Below are 19,906 nucleotides of genomic sequence, written 5' to 3' on the forward strand. Positions count from 1 at the left end.
GAGACTGTGTATAACACATAGGGGTAACAGAGTTGTTCTTAAACAAAACTGGAGATCCAGGAGCTATAAAAGAGTAGTCATGCTTGACTAAGTAAAAATGTAAAACTCTTTTGTTGGAAAAGGATGTAACATTTGCAAAGTCAACTGTAGTGACAACGAACAGTAGTTTGTATGCAATGATAGTATTTTCAGCTTTGAAAACGTCCCTTGCTCAAGTTGCAAAAGTCTCGCAACTATAACTGAAGAATGTAAAATGATGTCTGAGCAAATAAGAAGACCTACTATGTTCTTAGCTTGGGAGGGTCTGCAAAGGGCCATGACTCCTCCAAGCTCTTCTCAGTCCAGGGAACACTCGTTGAAGAGCTGAGGATGTTGGCACACACCTGGCAGCTCTCCTGGCATCAGTTTAGGTTCCTGACTTACGATTTCAGCCTTTTCTGGGGGCAGAGAGTTCCCACTGGTTGTATAGGAGCAGGGCAGGCGCCTGCAACGCAGTGCGGTTCGGCTGAGTAGTCAGGAGAATGGGCGGTGGAGCCGGGCTGCCTGAGAACAGCTCCTGGTTCTGCCGCTGGCCCGGGAGTGACTTTGAACAAATGGCTTAATTTCTCCCTTCCTCAATAGCCTTTAGTTCACTTTGATCCACAGTCAGCAGGAACTGTAGCCTATGGATATGTGGTGTTGTGTTGTTGTCTACTTTTCATTTTCACCGATAATTAAGTGTCCTTATCCAGTTTTCCGTTTCTTTCCCAGCCTTTGTTTCTGTGGCTGTGCTGAAAAGCTTTGTGCAGGGGCTGCTTTTTTTTTTTCCTATTTTTCTGGCACTTTGTGAATCTGACCCATGAGTGATGTCATGAAGCCCAGCATCCCTCGTGGTGGAAGCTTTGAACTACTGAGTTTGGAGTCAGGCTTTGGACCATTAAACCCCAGCCCTGCTCAGGTGCAGTTATAAGGAACCAGGTTAAGCTGTGTTTGAACAGTTCCAGTGTTTTCTCCGAGAGTGGGCCTCTGAAAATCCTTCTGGGTCTGTTAAAATTCCTCATAAAACTTTCAGGAGTTTCGTCTTACATACCTAACCTGTTTTTAAATAAAAATTAGTAAAAAGCAAAAGTTAGTAGTCATCAGGACCATTAAATATGGTCTTCATAGTGTGGATCAAGTCAGTCTGAGGTGTAAATCACTTTTCATTTGTTTCCAAAGTGATTGATTTATGTAGAAGGGGTAACATGCAGCCTTAAAACCACAGCGATGTCACCCAACCCTTGTTTCTTCTTATCTCAAATGATCTTAAAACTGGAAGGAAGATAACTTTGTTCCATGGTGGGGTCACCAGTTGTGATGAAAGGAGAGCCTTGCCCTGATCCCTTAGGAAATGCGAGTGTGCTGAGCAGGTAGACACTGAGATGTGTGAACGAACTGTGGTTTGAAAGTAGGGTAGAGTGTTCGATGTGAACATGTCGTTAGTGAGTGAACCAGTCAGAAGGTGGGCTAGGGGGCCTGTTTAAAATCTATATGAATATGTGGATGGATTGCATTAAGGAGGGGTTCTTTCGTTGAAAAACTGTACATTTATTCCATTGGTGATGTTGTCCCTGATTTCAAGACAAAATAATTGTTTAAAAATTAGAGTTTTTCTTGTTTCAGAGAGGCCTTGCCAACTCATTAGAATAAAGGAGATTTTGCTTGAATCTATAAGGCCACGTGACTATCAAAAAGTTACCATTAGCCAGTGTAACCACAACAGAAAATGTTGCCTGTGAACCATCTTGCAGTATTTTCCAAATGTATTCCCACCAGGGTCTTGGCTAGCTCCCTCCCATAGGTACCTGGTTTGTGTCCCTGGGGGCAGACCATCACCCGATACACACTCGATTAAGAGAGTTAATGTGAGCCATTCCAAGACTGCTTTTTTTGTAAAGTTTCTGCAAGGCGGGGTCTTAGGATGTACAAATAAAGGTGCATTCTGAATGTGGTAAGAAAACAAACTGTGTTAAGAATCATGATACAATAAAAATATTATGAGAGGACACAACAGCCTACTTTTGCTTTTGAGGCTTCTTTTCCTGACTGCAGGAATCAAAGCAGATGTGAAATGAGATGAGCTATTTTTGGTTTATTTTTGTAAAGAACTTGTATCTATATTCCAGTTATTTATCATAACATACACTCACATATTTCTCTATTCATGAAGAAAAACATAGTTCTGCAGGAGGGAAGTTGATAATCCTTTTTGGTTGCCTTAAGACTACTTAAAAAAATCCACAGTGAAGATTGGAGGTGGTTCTGTCGTTGAATACAACTGTGGTGTTAAAGCAGAGAAATAAAAAAAAATGACATTCAATAGACCCAGGATGTTTCAGAGAATGTAATCCCTGACAATGAATTTTTGAACGAATGGGAAATAATGAGAAAAACTATGGTATGAGGCATGTCCTGCATTTGGAATAATTCTCTTAGGGAAATTCATATTCAGATTCTGAGATTTACACACATTTTCTAAATGTGGTAGATGTTAAGACATTTGTGATCTCAGTTTCTAACTGATCGTAGATTAAATAGGAATACAGAAATGGAAACTGACATTTAAAAATCCCAAGATCTTAGTATATAATTCTTGTTAATAGGATTTGAGTTCATGCCTAATTGCATATATGATCCATGTTCAAGTAGAGGTGTTTTTTAATTAAAAAAAAAGCCTTTATGCCTAATTAAGCTTTATATGGGAGGAAATACCAGGAATTTAAACTTAGCTATCATATGTTTTTAAAGTCGCTTTTATCTGATCTAATTAAAACTCAAATGTGTTACCTTTGAAAGCTTGAAGACAAATGTGGTATTTAATTTATCCTGGTTTTTTTCTTTCATGGCAGATTAAATATAAAGAAAAATTTGATAATGAAATGAAGGATAAGAGACATCATTACAATCCTCTTGAAAGTGCTTCTTTTAGGCAAAGCCAGCTGGCCACTGCCCTGGCGAGTGATGTAAGTTACTTTCTGCTTCATGACTTGTGCTTCACAGAAAATTATTTTCAGTGTATTTTGATCCTTGTTTTCTCAGACTTGGTTGTGTGGTAATTGTGATAGTTAATCAAGATCGTGTAATTTCCAAATAATTTTAGTTGAAAACACTGAAGCATATTTTCCTGAGGCTTTTCTGAGAAAAATCTATTATTGTAATTTACTATTAATGGTTACTGATTGCTAATTAATTAATAAGTAGGACTAGTATATTGCCAATAAAACTTTCATAGCTGATCAAGAGTAGAAATAATAGCACAGGGAACTGTGCTCAAAATCTTGTAATAATCTTTAATGGAAAAAACTATGAAAACAAATGTATGTACGTATGTATATGCAAGACTGGGACATTGTGCTGTACACCAGAAATTGACACATTGTAACTGACTGTACTTCAATTAAAAAAAAAAAGAGTAGAAATAGATTAATAAGAGTTTTTCAGAAAAGTAGTGGGTAGTATCATAAATTAGTGATTTTGACAGTCCTTAACTCATGTAATTATGCTGGTGAAATTGCTCATATTGTAAAGTGCTACCTGGCACGTGGTAGTTTATCATAAAGAAGTTTTCAGAAATTATACTTGAGAAGTTGACTTACAATTTCTTTCTTATCCCTTATGTAAATTCTGTGACATGCTTCTTTGCAAGACTTGTTTTCATTTTATATCTTTAAAGATAAAGTTTCAATTGACAAGAAAAGATGCCTTAATTTTTTAAATTAGAATTAGGAAGAGTATAAAAGCAGAAGCATGGAAAAAATTGATCATTTTGCTGTAGTTGAATGGTGTACAGAGTACCTTTTAAAATATTAACTATTGTTAAACTTTTGCTTTGTTAGAGCATTGAAACCTTTCAACTCCTGTCATATCCTTGGAACTTAGTATATTTTACTTTCTCTAATGTTTATAAGGTATTGTTATTTGTGTTCATTGACCAACTTTTGTTTGTTACCAGCAATTGAAATGTGTGTTTCTGTCTTTTAGGGCCCTTGAGAATATCTTAATGATTTATTTTTCTTATTTGATTATTTTTTCTATGTACAAACATAAAACAAATAGAGTTGAAATATAGAAAACTTAATGTTTACAATCAGATCGCCTGGGTTTGACCCTTGCTCTGCCACTTAATAGTTAATATTATACTTTCATCTTTCTGTGATTCAGTTTCCTCAGCTGTAAACTGGGGATACTTAAAGTATTTACCTACTAGGGTTGTGGAGATTAAAACTTAATACATATAGTGTTTAAACAGAAAAGTGTTTGACACACAGTAAGTGCTTGATGTTTTCTATTATTAACTTTTATTATTATTACTATTACTAATATTATTATATTTCCAAAGCAATGTGTAAAAAAAAAAAAAGACAAAAAATGTATATAGTAATCAGATGAAAGCCACCAAAAGCCCTAAAATCAACATAAAACATAATTGAAAGATGGTAGTAATTCCTAAAGAGTAAAGTTTCTATTTTCTTTATTTTTTGAAAGTGGAATTTATGTTAAAGTTACTTGATTCTGTTAACATCACCCTTTCTGAGCACGTAAACAGTAAAAGGAAGTATCAAAATATTTTCAAGTCTCTGGAAAGAACACTTTAAAAAAAAAAAACTCATTTGTAGTAAATGAGCACCACCTAGTGGCTACTTGTAAATTCATCCGTCAATTTACCGCTAGATAATACTTTGTTGTGTTAAAAACAAATTTCTTCTGTAGAGCACAGGGAACTATATTCGATATCTTGTAGTAACCTTTAACAAAAAAGAATATGAAAATGAATATATGTATATATATGCATGACTGACATTGTGCTGTACACCAGAAATTGACACATTGTAACTGACTATACTTCAATTAAAAAAAAAAAGCAAAAAAAAAATGGCCATAATGCAAAAGCATACTATTTTCTTCTCCTAGATGGTATTTTGTTCCATGTTATTTTCATAGGTGAAGTACAAGAAAGACATTCAAAATATGCATGATCCAGTCTCAGATTTCCCAGACTTGTTTTTAGACCATGCTTTGAAAGCCAGCAAAATGCTCAGCGGAGTAAGTGGTTGTTTGTCAGCAACTGTCGATGTTGTGTGACTCCGTGCAGTGATCACGAGCGCACCTGCTTCCTTAGGCGAGTCTGGGCATCACTCCGCCCTCGGTGACTAACTCAGTGAAAAGTAGCAGTCTGCTTGCTTATCTGAATCCCACCCAGGCTGTCGCTTTACAAACGGGGTTCTCGCTAGCTCTTTAGTATCTCCTGAACAGAGACTTTCTGGTCGAGCAGCTACACTTCCAAAGTGTTTGTGCAAGCATCCTTTCTGTCTGTCTTCTTCCCCTTTCTTTGTCTGTAGTAGATTGCAGCCACTTGAAGGTCAGGCTCTTAACTCGGGGATCTCTTATTTTAGCTGGCCAGAGCACAGTGTCTGGTATTCAGTAGGTCTTGTTAACGTAAAAGTTGTCTTAGTCTAAATGGTATTTTCTCTAAGAACAGATTTCAAAGATGTTTGCATTGATACTGTGCTTTTAGAGTTGTGAAGGTTTCCATGGTTTTTTTTTTTTTTTCAGTTCAACCAGGAGGAGAGGGTGATTTACTCTAACAGAACTCACCTCTTAGACACTGTTTCCAACACGCAGGGCATCTGGGCCCTGACCTCACTGGCTCTCATAACTGATGACCCCAGCTCACCTGTGCCTCTGTTTCCTACATCTCAGAATGCCCCACGGTGATGATGAAGTCTGATTTGACCTCAAGTTATTTCTCTGCCTATTTCAGTAATTACTCACTCACTCACTCAAAAATTATCCAAATTTTTATGTTTAGTATGTATCTGCTTTGGGTCAGGCACAGATTTGATGGCAAAGTATGTTGGGTAGAGAATGTGAAAAAGTGAAAAGAGTTGTCTTCAGGACATGTGTCCACAGTCACGGATGAGAAAAATCTGTAGTCAAAACCTGGTTCCCAAACTATTCAATAATGAGACAACAGCTTCAGTTCATTTAAACAAATGTGTACACTTGACTTAGATACATTGAAACTTCTGTTCATTATTGTGTAATCCTCCTTTCTTCTTGAAATGTAATCTGTGTGTAAATAATTCATACAGATTTTTTTTAACTAATTAAGTAATTTTTATCACTGGTCTTTGGAGGAAAAGCAGTCGGTTATCTTTCCCATCTGTTGAGCAGGATGAATTAGGAGACTGTCAGGAGGAGAATTAGACTCAGTCCCAGGACACGTAATTCGTGGAGTCCTGCCGTTTCAACACTCATCCCTACTCCCTGTTCCTTGAGTAGCTCTGTTTCAGTTTCGCATATTGCATCATTTCTCTTAAGTATGTTTCTAAAAATTGATGTTTCTGTTCTCTGAGCTCTGCTTTCTTCCTGTCCAGTCTTTGCTCATCCAGTTTGATCGCTGCAGTAGCATCTGACCTTGGTTCTTCCTCATCCCTATTTGGGTTAAATTTCCTTAGGACACAAGTGTGTAAGCCAATAAAAATGTCACAGTGGTAATTAAAAATTTTTAGTAGCTAGAAGAATCCATGCCATTCATAGGCAATCTTTCTTTTCAAGAATATTGACCTTTATTTTATAATAGTGGTGAAAAAAACCATAATTTAATATTAGTTGTTCCCAGTATCTCTTCAACAGAGAAAACCCAGCAAAGTCATTTATTGCACTTGTCTTATATACCATTTGTAAAATTTAAACGTTCATCCACGTGGTGCTTTTGCCTAGATTATAGATGTTTTTCCCCCATAGAAAAATTGTGACTCAGCGGTTACTTCACGGGAGAGAAAGTTTAAAACTCAAAAGAGGTGTTACTCTGAAGTATCTACGTATTAAAGTTGCACAGTATTACATTGGCTCAAATTTATTGTACGTCAGAATTGCCTTCTTTTAAATTTTAATGTAAAGAGAATTGGAATTTTGTTGATTTATAAAGGCAACTTAATTTTAGTGGAAGATTAAGAGAATGCTTAAACATTCTGCCAGAATTAGTTGTCAGTTTGTTATTAATGGCTGTTTTTTAAAGACCTCTAAATGTCTTTGATATAAATCATAATTTAAAATTCTTTAATGTGTATAGTAAAATTAGTGCCCAGTGAGTGTGTATAGCCACATCGATTAAGTTTTTGAGGGAATACTTCCCCTGGAAAATAGTCTATTAGCTTTCGGTTTCTTTTATAATAAATTAAAAATATATATTGTGTGTTACTCTGTGTAACTCCCACTAGGGGGCAACAGAGGCTGTTATATCAGAAGCAAGCGTTGATCAGTCTTTTGCAGATCTTAGTTCAATTAGGGTGTTTTTGTTTTTGTTTTGTTTTGCAAATAGATGTCTCTGAAATTCTCTGTGATTACAGTAGGTCATTGGACTGGGGACAATATTTTTTGACCTTTTCTTAGTATATGCCTATTTTTTTCCAGGCATAACCCTAGGCTTTGTTAGTTCTGGATCTTAACTCAGTAATGGAACACACCCTAGCTTGTTACATTCAATTCACAATTATTTTATAGATATATATTATAAAATAACTTCTGGGCAAATTATAAAGTCTCTAAGTATATTGTTATCCTTTGAGATTAGCTTTTTTTTTTTTTTTTAAACTAGCAGAGAAACCAAAATTAGTAACTTGTTCTCTTTGGTCAAGATGTACTATGTGAACATTTTCATGAGCTTCTCCCTTAGTGTGTTCTGGTTAGCGTTTTGGAGGACACATATCTTAGCTTCCTAATTGACTGAAACTGCCTCTGGGGACCATTGCTGTGTCCCCTTGGAAAGAAGTTTTCCTGTGCGGGCCGCGTGGACCTTCCATCCTTCCCATCCCTGGCTCTGAGCCTTCTTCCTGTTTCACTCTCAGATCACTAGAGCATCTCCTAAGAGCCAGATGTCCCAGCTCTTTCCTGCTCCTTTTCACATGCTGCTTACCTCTCCTTCCACTTTACACAAAATTGCCACCTTCACTGAGATGTTCATTGTCTAAGGAGCAACCAGCTTTAGCTTAAGTCTCTGTAGACATGAGTTTTTGAGAGTTACAGAGTTACCATTTATCTCTAAAATAGGGCAAAATAACTAAGTGTTCAATCTCCAGTGATAACAGTAATGCAGCAGTTTTTGTCTTATTGCTGCTCATTGTATTTAGAGTCCTACACTTGCCAAATTTGGCATCCTTATCCATTCTGGTCTCTTCCAAATTCACCTTTTTGTCTGTATGTCTGAATAGTAGTCTTAATCCTATTTCTTCACCTTAAAAATTCAACCGACCATACGCAGATTCCTTGGTTTCTCTTCTAGGAACTCCTGCCATCTCCTTTTAGGAAAATTAGTTGAATTATTTCTCATCCTCTCTTTTTCCTTATGACTTCCAATCTTTCTCATGGCTGAGCTGTTGTATATAATTTTTTTTTCTTTCCTGCCTCCAGCTTTTCTTTCCTCTGTTTCTTCTTCTTTTCTTCCCTCCATTTCTAAGAGATGCAGTTAAATACATTTCTGTTCTAGGATAAGGGCAGGACAAATGACCTTTATTTTGCCCACTTTGCTTTTTCTCGTGAGTCACGGGCTTATCCGTTGTCACTCCCTGGTGGTGTCATGAGTATCTTTTATGTTATGTGTTTACAACCAGTTGCCCTCTGCTGCTCTTGAGTGTTTTACATGCTGTTCACATTGAGCACATGGGGCTGGTCTCTTGCGTTGCCGGTTTAGCTCAGGGTCAGATATCGACGTGACCAGCCGACTGCAGGTGGGAGCCTGATTGCAGCTTTGCAGCTCTCGTTGGCTTGTATCTTCCCGTTTGCGTTCCTAACTATTAGTTGCTCTAATCAGCCTCTTTTCTTCTGACTTTATTTTCATGTTCTCTATTTTAGCGAGAGTATAGAAAGCTTTTTGAAGAAAACAAAGGAATGTATCATTTCGACGCGGACGCGGCAGAACACCTGCATCATAAAGGCAACGCCACACTCCAGAGTCAGGTACGTGCCCTCCCCGCCCGGACCCTGGACCACTCGCTGCCAGGCACCTCGGCTGAGAACGTGCAGGCTGGAAAGAATGTGCATCGTGAGAAAAGTCGCAAACAATGATTCAATCTGTATTCATTGGGTTGGGAAAGCTTGAACCACGTTTCCATCTGCAGGCATTTTGTTATATAACAGTTACTATACACAATTTAAAACTTACAATAGATGAGTTAGTTAAATGATGATCAAATCTCATGTTAATTTCAATCTTTATAGTGGACTGATTTGTCATTTTGAGCTGCGAAAGTCATTTTCTAGGCACAAAGTTTATTATAATTTCCCAATTCAGTTTTAAGTGTATTAAAAAGGGAAAACTATCTTACCAATGTATTCTATGTTAATGTTTCTCTCAACTATGAAATTCTGTATACTCTCTAAAAGAAGCTTTTAAAAATATCTTCTTCCTTGATCACTTTAAAGTTGATAGCTATTTTTTATTTTGAATTTCAGTAGTTGCAAAAGATGTTATTTCCAGCATCTATTAAGATAGAATTTTTTACATCACTCTTTTAAATGTATCCTATGGAACATAAATACTGTCGTCATTTGATATCCACCTTCATTTAGTTAAAAAATACACAAACCAGCTCTCCTTCAAGGCTTGGAAATGGACATTGTTTTTTCTTTCTGTGTTCTTATTTTTATTTTATTTTCCCCACAAAATTTTATCCTAACATAGTGTATTATTATACCTCAAATACTTCATTGATCATTCTATCACACTTCTATAAAACAAAAATATTCCTAAAAAATAGGATTTTAAAAAATTTGGTTTATTTCCTGCCACCACAAAGTTCTAAGTTTTGAAAATGTTCTTTTGGATTTAGTTATCATTGCAATCAGTACTATTTATTATTATTATTATACAACTTAAGAACTCATTGCATAAGTAATGATTACACAGGATTTTAATGAAAATACGTTTCTGAGTGAAATGACTCACGATTGCAACTTTTCTGTGAATTTAATTTAAAAAGGTAAATTGCATAAAAACCAACCACTCTGACAGCTTACGGAGTATATTTCTCGTTTTTGTTAGTAGGCAATAGAAAAGACCAACTATTTTGTAAATAAGATGGGGATTGGTTGTCATTGGAATAAATAAGTGATAGGATATTATTAAATAATGCTTAGCAACCCTGAAAGAAGCCACATAAAAAGCTCTGTGTGTTTCACTCAGTGTCTATGGAGAAAGTCAGCGGTCCCAAAGAACACCGTCCCCTCCTTTGACATAGCGATGGATGTTCACAGCTGTGTTCTGCTTCTTGTTCCTGATTTACTGATGGGTTTTCAGAGCCATCGTGGGTACCTCTCTCTTTTTTCCCTCTCTCCTTCTTTCTCTGTTTTGGTCTGTCTCTGTCTGCATATATGTAGTTTATATGTGTGTATAACACGTGTATACATATTAACCCCGCAGATACGATGAACAGCTATATATCTCAGGTGTTTAAATACTTTTAGACAAGTCCTAGAACTACATTACTTAGTGTTCTAAGTCATTTTTATCCCTTAATGTGTTCTATGTATTACCCGTTTACTTTGTATATCATTATCCACAGGGAACCCAGCGATCAAACCTGTATGTTTATTTTACTTTGCTCTATTGGTGTAAGGGCGGGTGAGCTTTAGGTGCCTTTTCTGCTTTTTCTCAATGAAGGTTAAGTACAAAGAAGAGTATGAGAAAAACAAAGGGAAATTGATGCTTGAATTTGTTGAGACACCATCATATCAAGCTTCAAAGGAGGCCCAGAAGATGCAGAGTGAGGTGGGTCCTTCTGTTTCGTTTACAGCTGTTTAATGCAGATTTGATGTTTCACCACTGAAAGAACCGATAGTGGTTCCGAATGTTTAGCGGGTCTCAAAGACAGTACACTGCACTGGCCAGATCCAGGGAACCTGCATTCTAGACCCAGGAATCTGGGGGCAGGTCTTTGGTCTTTCCTGGCCCTCAGTTTTTCCCATTTGGCAAATATGGGTATCAGGCCAGGTGAGCGCTCACATTCTGTGATGATAAAATTGACACTTTCAGACTGTGTCCATTTAAAACTACGGTGAGCAGATTAAAAACTAAAAGAAAATGAAAGAGCTAGTTGCTTTACTTACCTTTTATCCATTTATTTTTATTTTGCAATGAGAATAGAACTAACCTTTATTAAATACTCTGTGCTCGGTGATGTGATGAGTGTTTTATTTATTTCAGCTCATTTAATCCTCTCAAGGTAATGATGCTAGGCAGGTATTATCCCTAGATTGATCATGCAGCCACTGACATTAACTGTCTTACCTAAAATGACTTATCTAGCAAATGCTAATGTTTTGGGACCAGGTAAAAATCATGAATGTTTCTCTTTTCCCTGTTAGTTTATTTAAGTGATTCTCCCTGACCCCTGGCCAATAAACAGAGACATGGAAGTTTCAGAACATCAGGAGAAGATACAAGTTAAGAGTTTTTTTTTTAATACTTATCCACTTAATCCTCTGCTTAAAATAATGCTGAGTCACATCCAGATATTCCCCACACTGGCTCCTCTCTGTCCCAGTGAGATTTCTTCTGTTTTGTTTTTTTTTTTTTTTTTGGCAGTTGGGGAACCAGATACCAGATACAGAAAGTTTTGTCTACAGCTAACTTCCAAATTCTGGGGGTTACAACCATGTTATTACTTCAAAGGGACAGAAGTGGCGGGCAGGACTCTCAGCGGGTCACCACTCCAGGGCTCCACGCCAGGCATGCTTAATGGGCAAGATCTTTTCTATTTTTCAAAAGCCAAATCAACAGGGAGAAAGGATAATTTCTGGACAGTAAAACTCTCATAGGAATTTTGTAAACATAACATGTGCTTTGTTGAACTGTTATGGTTCATCTTCTCAGGGAAAGGGCACTCAGATATTACTGTGGCTTGTTGAATGTCAGCGTTGTTTAATTTCTTCTTCAAGGAAGAAAGGAGAAAATCATTACTTGCATTTTTCATGTCTCATACCTTCTGAAGCCAGTCAAGGAAAATTTGATCAGGAATGGTCAGGTGAATATTTTGACTGAATTAGTCATTTCTTTTAACAGAATTGACAGGGCAGGTAAATTTGATCAAAACTCAGAAGCCCTACAGAAACTGACTTTTAATGGGGTAACTTACTGGAATTATCTTTTGTCCTAGTCAGTTTGGGTTGCTATAACGAAGTGCCACAGGTTGGGTGATTCAACAGACAGAAACTTATTTCTCCTAGTTCTGGAGGCTGGAGGGCCCAGGTCAGGGTGCCAGCACGCTCAGTTCAGTGAGGACCCTCTTCTGGGGTGCAGACTGCTGCCGTCTTCTAGGATAGAGAGCAGGGAGAGGAGGCAAGCTCTCTAGTGCCTTTGAAGGACTAATCCCACTCATGAGGCTCTAGTTTATGATGACCTCATCCAATCCTCATCCCCTCCTGAAGGCCCCCCCCACCCTAATATCATCACATTGGTGGGTGGTATAGGTTCAACATATCCATTTCGGACATACTCAGTCCGTAGCACCTCTTCTGCGTTCTGAGAACAGTATATAAAGTATCGTATGTATCCTTTACATCACTTTCTTCTCTTTCATTGCTAGTGTCACATTTCCAGTGACGTTCCCTCTGTTTCGTTGTCCCTTATCCACAACCCGGAGAAAGATTTCTACTTTCGCGAGCCGTGATGGAGGTCTCTGGAAGTTTGAGACTATATGAAGTCGTTAAGTAAATTTGCATTAAGAGACACAGTTTTCAAAAGCCACGTTATTTTTCTGAAAACAGCATCAAGAGGGTGGCACCAGCATTTCAGCTTCAACCTCCTCTGCCCCGTGCCCTGCTCTGCCCTCCGCCTCCCTTCACCCCTTCCTCTCATCTCTGATCTTCAGTCACAGGGTCATCCATGCTGAGGACCCTTGCACCATTCGGGCCTCGTGGTTCCTTGATTTTTTTTCTATACCGGTTCATTTCCTCTCCTCTCACCGATGAATCTTGGAACTTATAATGCGCGATTAATATTGATTCTCGCGCCGCGTTTGTGTTGGGAATGACGGTAGCTTGTGCTCTGGAATTTTAGATTCTCATGTCTCGTCCTCGTCTGTCTTCTCTTCACGCAACTTGCTGGCCCACTGTCACCAAGCGTGCTCTTTGCACCGAGGTAACAGTCATGTTCCTGGACGGTTTTTCCATTTCATCCTCTTCCTGCTCGAGCTGCGCTTTCCCATTGACTTGAGTGTCAGGGCCAGCCTGTGAGATGGGGTCTGGTGGTCCCTTTCTTAGGGGGGCCGAGGCCAGGAGCTTTCCCCGTCGGTGCCCTTGCCGCCCCGCGGGGGCGGGTTCTGACTGGCGGCCGCGCCTCCTGCTTTGTGGAGCCGACCAGCACCTGCCAACGGCTCTGCCTGCAGCGCAGGCGCTTATTGCTCCGACCCGTGCGCCACATTCTCCTTGTCTTCTTTGTGGAGGAAAACGTGCCCTTCTCTCGGAGCCTCTCCTCTTCCTCGTCCGAATGCCCATCTCCCCCCCCCCTTGCTTCTCCCTGTGGCCGGAGGGCTCAGACTGTCTGCGGGGACGCCCTGGGGACGTGTGTTGGGCAAGCGCCCCCCACGCGGGGGCCTCAGCAGCCCCGTCCCGGGCCTCGGGGGGGCGCCTGGGAATCGCGTCTGAACAGCATCCCAGGAGCCGCCCACGAAGGCGGTTCAGGAGCCACTCCGAGAAACGGACGCATTGAAGGATGCGAATGCTCCCTAACTCAAATCATAAAAACCAGATGGATACGAAATACCCCTCAAACATACACGCAGTTGCTTCTCATAGAATCAGTGGGCAACGTAGACCAAATAGTCCTTCTTTACGTGAAACGCTCAGTCGCTCCTTTTCCATTGGGGTTGGACCCTCAGGAAAAAAAGATCCTCTAAGTACAGATGTCACCGTACGGCTGACAGGGACTTTAAAGGCAACCTCAACACCAAGGAAGTGCTGTCTAACTTCTATGTAAGCATGTTTCCTTGTGCAGATTTTGAAATACAGTAACCACCCCTTTGCTTTTATTATACAGCTACACAGTACAAAGGGAAAATTAAATGTGGACAACTGGGGGGAAAAAAAGTCAGACAGACGAACAAATTCATTGCTTTTGGTTGGCTGCCTTGACATTAGGTGTAAATCAGCTTTAATGTTTAACTGTAGTTATGTATTTATTATATGCTGTGGAATTAATGTACACTGGGGACTGTGCAGGTCTTTTGTTATTACTGACTTCCAATTTTTGCTATTCTGATTTCCAGCGTTGTCACAAGGGGAGAATTATTTTTGCCAGGGCCGAGACGTGTTTTCCCTTTAATTATAGCCATTGCGATTGGAGTTTTAGGCTCAACAATTAATGTTTCTGCTCAGCGGCTGTTGAGGAGAAAGAAATCTTCAATGGAAAATACCTTTGGACTACATTTATACTATGAAGACTAATACTATATAATGTGGCTTATAAATCTTATGCTAGAAAAATAAAGTATCTAAAAAATCTTAGTTAGACGAAGTTTGAAGTGAAAGATGTCTTTAAATGCAAGACCAATGAAGTAGATACAAAAAGATGGTTTTATTCCTAAGGGGTAAGCCGGACCTTCGGCTTCTTTCAGCGCCTCCTCCAGGTACAGCGAAGGATGATCTCAGGAAAAGTCACTGAAAGTTTTGTGACAGCCGAAACTGCTTCTCTCACTTTTTTCCAATTCCAGATACAGGGTGAAGCAGTGTGCTTTCTAGAAGAAATCTCTAAATCTGGCTTTGAAAAGTTCTTTGTCTTCTGTTCCACAGATAGAGCTCTCCTAACAAAAAGCATACTAAGGTTTTGTTTTTTGTTTTTTTTTTTTTCTATTCATATATTGGCCAGTTCTCATCATCCTCAGCCTTTCTTATTGACTTACTTATATCAAATAATTTTTTTAAGAGAAAGGCTTTTTGAAGTTAAAAACCCCAAAAAAATAAATACACATTTTTTCTTTATATATATATGTATTTTTATTGAAGTATAGTCAGTTTACAATGTTGTATCAATTTCTGGTGTACAGCATAATATTTCAGTCATACATATACACATATATTCCTTTTCATATTATTTTTCATTATAGATTACTACAAGGTATTGAATATAGTGCCCTGTGCTATACAGTATAAATTTGTTGTTTATCTATTTTATGTATATTAGTATCTGCAAATCTCGAACTCCCAATTTATCCCTTTCCACCTCCTTCCCCTCTGGTAACCATAAGTTTGTTTACTATGTCTGTGAGTCTGTTTCTGTTTTGTAAATAAGCTCATAGAAGCACTATTTACAATAGCCAAGACATGGAAACAGCCTAAATGTCCATCGACAGATGACAGGATAAAGAAGCTGTGGTATATTTATATAATGGAATACTATTCAGCTGTGAAAAAAGAATAAAATAATGCCATTTGCAGCAACATGGATGGACCTGGAGAATGTCATTCTAAGTGAAGTAAGCCAGAAAGAGAAAGAAAAATACCATGTGATATCACTTATATGTGGAATCTTAAAAAAAAAAAGACAAAAGAACTTATTTACAAAACAGAAACAGACTCACAGACATAAATAACACGTGTTTATATTTCACTTTTAAAAGAGTCATTTTTGGCCTCAAAATGCCCTCTATTCAGCCTTCCGTAACTATCATCTCAGTTAGTCCCACATAAGGAAGAGGCCCACTTCTCATCATTGTTCATTGGTGTGTCTATAGTTTCTTTAATTCAGGGTGTTTTCAGTGCAACTTCTTAATTAGTTCTGTTAGTTTTAGTCTTTACAGAGCATCCGTTTCCTGTGGCTATTCCTAGATTATTTGTTAAACGGTAAATGGCTGTATGTAACTCAAATGTAGGTGAGGGGACGATGTATTTATTGTATTTATCCTCTTATCTTCCCTCAGTTTGGAGAATTTCTGTGTACAGTTATCCATCCTTCTAATAAGTACATAATGAACCTGGAAATAGCTTTTCATTTTGCATTAATAACAACCTCATGCAGAATTTATTTATTTTTTAAATCATCTTTGCATTGCAATTTGAATAAAATATTTAGCTAGCAGAATCTAGACCCTTGTTTGTCTCATAAACATTTCACACAGATGGATATTTTTGTTATTTAGGGAGACTGTTTTTATAGCCATACAAACATGGGTTTCCAATGATTTTCAAATGCCTGGGTCAAATGTAGAATTTAGAGAATCATAGCCAAAGAATGGCGGTGTGAAGAGGGCAGGTGGGACGTGGATTTAGACCCTCTGCAATCTTCCATTTCTTGGTGTGAACTCTCACCTAAAGAACAGTTTATCAGGTTTAAGATAAGATTGTCCTCACAATGTAACTTGATTCATATCAGTTCCACAGATGGTGGAGAAACATTCTCCATGCCAATATCATTAAAGGAATATCTCCTCCAGCCTGCATTACATTTGAGCAATGGTCTTTCTTGAATTCAGAGAAGACTGACAGTGAGAAGGGCTGATGAGGACATAAACATTAATTCCACTTTGGTTTAAGTGGACTTCCATGGCTCCAGGCTTTCTTCCAGGGGTGGAGCCACTGTTTTGAATGAACCAGTCAGGCGATCTAGTCAAATAGCTGGTTTTATTGGTCCTCCTCCCGAGATGGGCTGATGACCAGCAACACCAGACTACAGGATGTTCAGCAGCCCCACTCAGGATGCTTCCCCAGAGGGAGCTGGGACTTGGTGATCCTGCTTTTGTTTGGTAGAATTCTAAAATTGATGGCAAAATTGGAGTTATTTTCCTGTTGATAAGAAGACTTTGCAGTGGTAGAATTATATCAGAAAAACATCAATTTTGTTCTGGGTATATGCTTGTTCTAATATCTTCTCCACAGTCACTAATATTTTCTAAATTTACAAATTATGTGATCTTATTTAACAGAAAGTTTACAGAGGGGATTTTGAGAAAGAGATTAAAGGAAGGTCGTCACTGGATTTAGACAAGACTCCAGAGTTTTTACATGTAAAGTACATCACCCACCTTCTGAAGGAGGTATGACCCTACTATTTACTGTAAAATTCTACAAAAGGAATGGAAAGAAATAACCCAGGAAATATGTATGTGCTAAACAGTTCTCTACTAATTCTCTAATTCAGTGTTTGAGATACTAATTCATTACTCTTTGCTTTGACCTTTATGAACAGAGTTTTTCATTTTCATTAAAAACAGGAAAGTGTTAACATTTCCACTCAAAGGTGAGGGAAGAAATTACTCAGATTTCCTGGAGAAACTTGAAAAATATTCTGATTTGGTGTTTGGGTTGTAACTTAGAAGCTCTTTAAGAAGTTTTATAGCTTTATAGCAGTTAGTTTTTTAAAAAAATATTTTGAACATGGATGAGGCTAGCTTGATTCTCTCAAATTGAGTTATTGTAAAAATGTATATCGGAACTAGCCTTTTCTGTAACTTCTCTGCAGCATTTGCATGACGTTTGATATGAGAAATGAGGTGCTCATGTATGAATGTCTGGAGAAATGGTACATTTATGGGTGGTTTGTCTTCTAAGTAGAGAGAAAAATAACATATGTAGCATATGGACCGTGGGAATTCATGTCCATTTTTCATTTTCTACTTAGCAAGTCTCCCTTTCCCCAAATTTGCTGGTGCATTTTGGCTCACAGTGTATTAAACTGTTGAACATTAAGGCCCTCAAGTCTAACCATTGAAAATATGCTCACAGTTTAAAAGTTTTTTTTTTTTTTTTTTTTGCTACTCGCTCAGAAAACTGGAGCTCTCCCAACTCTCTCTTTAAATAGATTATCTTTACATTAGGAGAAAGCATTAGAGAACTGCATTTCATCCTGAATTTTAAACTGAAGAAATTATTCCTGAAAGAAACGTCTTAAACCAGTGAAATAAATTAGGAGTATAATTACTGAGGTAGACGTGAATCACCATGAACTTCATTAATAACCAAATGCCAACTGGCCTCTACCGTTTAACTGCTTTTAGAAATGTAATGTGACTCACTGTTATAATAGACGTTGGGCTGAAATAGGCATGTAATTTACAGAAGAGCATTCTGGCTACCCCATCTTTTTTCACTTCTCGTTCCTATAAAATTTTTTGGAGTTGGATAGTGTTCACAGAGCAACTTCCTGTTATTACTGTCTTCCATTTGAAGAATATGCACTATTTATATGAATTTTTAAAAAGAGAATCTTTTTATTATTTACATACAAATGACAATATGAGATCTATTTTGACATTCACAAATGACTTTAATACATGAGCCATTGCCATTTTATTATTGTTTTTTTTGAATGAAATCTTATTTTAGGTGTATTGATTCAGAATGTATGCTTCAGGATAGGAAGAAGGCCCAGAGACTATGATTAAAAATCTTTTAAGTCATAGCGATGTCTAATTTTAAAAAGAGACTCAGTGACTCAGTGAAGTGGTGACTTCCCTTTACAAGCATAATCACTTAGCTTTAAATTGTCTTTGCATTCTTTATGGTTTTTGCATGTCTGTTGCCATTTCAAGTATTCAGAGTATCAATTTATACTTCATTTCATATGATTCCCTCAATTGTCCTTGACTCTGGTAGAACAAGTATTTTTATTTTCATTTGGCCCCTGCAGAAATCGAGACTCAGTTACTTCAAGTCCCCTTGAAAGTCACATGACCAAATAAGTGCCAGAAATCTGACTTTCATCCAGGTTATTGGGCTCCGGCGCTCTAAAAAATTACATGCAGGTCATTACTATGTCTTCTAGGCTGTTAGTTAAGCAGAGGACCAGCTAATTTAATTACACTGGATAAAGAGAAAATAACGTCAAATGAACCCTAGAAAATAACGTCAAAAGAACTAGAACATGATCTCTTATCATTAAAGAAAGTCTTGTCTTTCATCCAACAAGTTAGTCATAAAGGCAACTGAGTTGAATTGGATTAAATATATATTGCTTTCATAATTCAATTAGTAAGAAAACAAGAAATCCATTAGTGCAAACCAAAAAAAAAAACCCATGTTATATATAAGGATTCATAAAGAAAGACATTTGGATCTGCTTAAAATATGATATTGAAACAGGTGAAATTTAGACTATATATTATCAATCTGTAGGAAATTATTTAGTTTTGCAAATCTTTGAGTAAAATGGAACCTTTTTAAACTTTGGCTACAATTGTTTTGATTTTGTAATTTTTCATTCTCTTCCAGTTACGTTCTTTTGATGAATGATTCATATTTTATAGACAGCTTTCAAAGAAATACTTCAAATAATTAATAAGAAGCATGCAGTTCTAAGATCTTCCTCACCATTTAAAGGGAAGATGGTTTTTAAAAAATATGGCACCAATATGGTACCAAAATATGTGGGAAAGAAGGAAGAAAGAAGAAAGACTGTTCCTATTGGAAAACACTCTGAACATGATTAAAAGAGAAAATGAAGTATTTGTAGGAAATAAAGAGCATGACTGCTCAGGAATCTGGTTAATTCCTTTCTAGAAATATGTTCTCCTTTCTGTGGCCTCTGGGGAAAAAAAAAGTAAAACAGTATATAAATTAAAGAGTTTCCCAGTAAACTTCAAACAGTAATATTCTTGTCTCATAGAAAGAATATAAAAAGGATTTGGAAAATGAAATAAAGGGGAAAGGAATGGAACTTAATTCAGAAGTTCTTGATATTCAAAGAGCAAAAAGAGCATCTGAAATGGCCAGTGAGGTGAGTATATTCATTTAACATCTGAGAATGTATGAGTTTCCAGCTGCTTTCCTTGTCTGTGCCTTTTTCTCAGAGATTGTGCACTTGGCAGCTGACCCTAGAACAACATGGGTTTGAACTGTGCAGGTCATCTTACACACGTTTTTCTTAGTTCATCCTACAGCTCTACACGGTCCGTGGTTG

At 37.6% G+C, this 19,906-nt stretch overlaps 1 protein-coding gene across 3 annotated transcripts in view; it reads left to right on the forward strand.

The window, feature by feature from the left end:
• The window catches only part of NEBL (nebulette), a 310,669-nt gene that overhangs the window by 242,261 nt on the left and 48,502 nt on the right, over window positions 1-19,906 (forward strand). The window contains exons 8-12 of one of the 3 annotated variants that reach the window (XM_072955280.1): window positions 2,868-2,981; window positions 8,872-8,976; window positions 10,679-10,786; window positions 16,935-17,045; window positions 19,613-19,723. The exons of the other annotated variants lie outside the window; for them this stretch is intronic. Coding sequence (XP_072811381.1) covers window positions 2,868-2,981; window positions 8,872-8,976; window positions 10,679-10,786; window positions 16,935-17,045; window positions 19,613-19,723 — 549 coding nt within the window. The remainder of the gene's footprint in view (window positions 1-2,867; window positions 2,982-8,871; window positions 8,977-10,678; window positions 10,787-16,934; window positions 17,046-19,612; window positions 19,724-19,906) is intronic. 3 annotated transcript variants of the gene reach the window in all.

This window comes from Vicugna pacos, chromosome 35 (assembly GCF_048564905.1).
Source record: "Vicugna pacos chromosome 35, VicPac4, whole genome shotgun sequence".
Classification (NCBI taxonomy): domain Eukaryota; kingdom Metazoa; phylum Chordata; class Mammalia; order Artiodactyla; family Camelidae; genus Vicugna; species Vicugna pacos.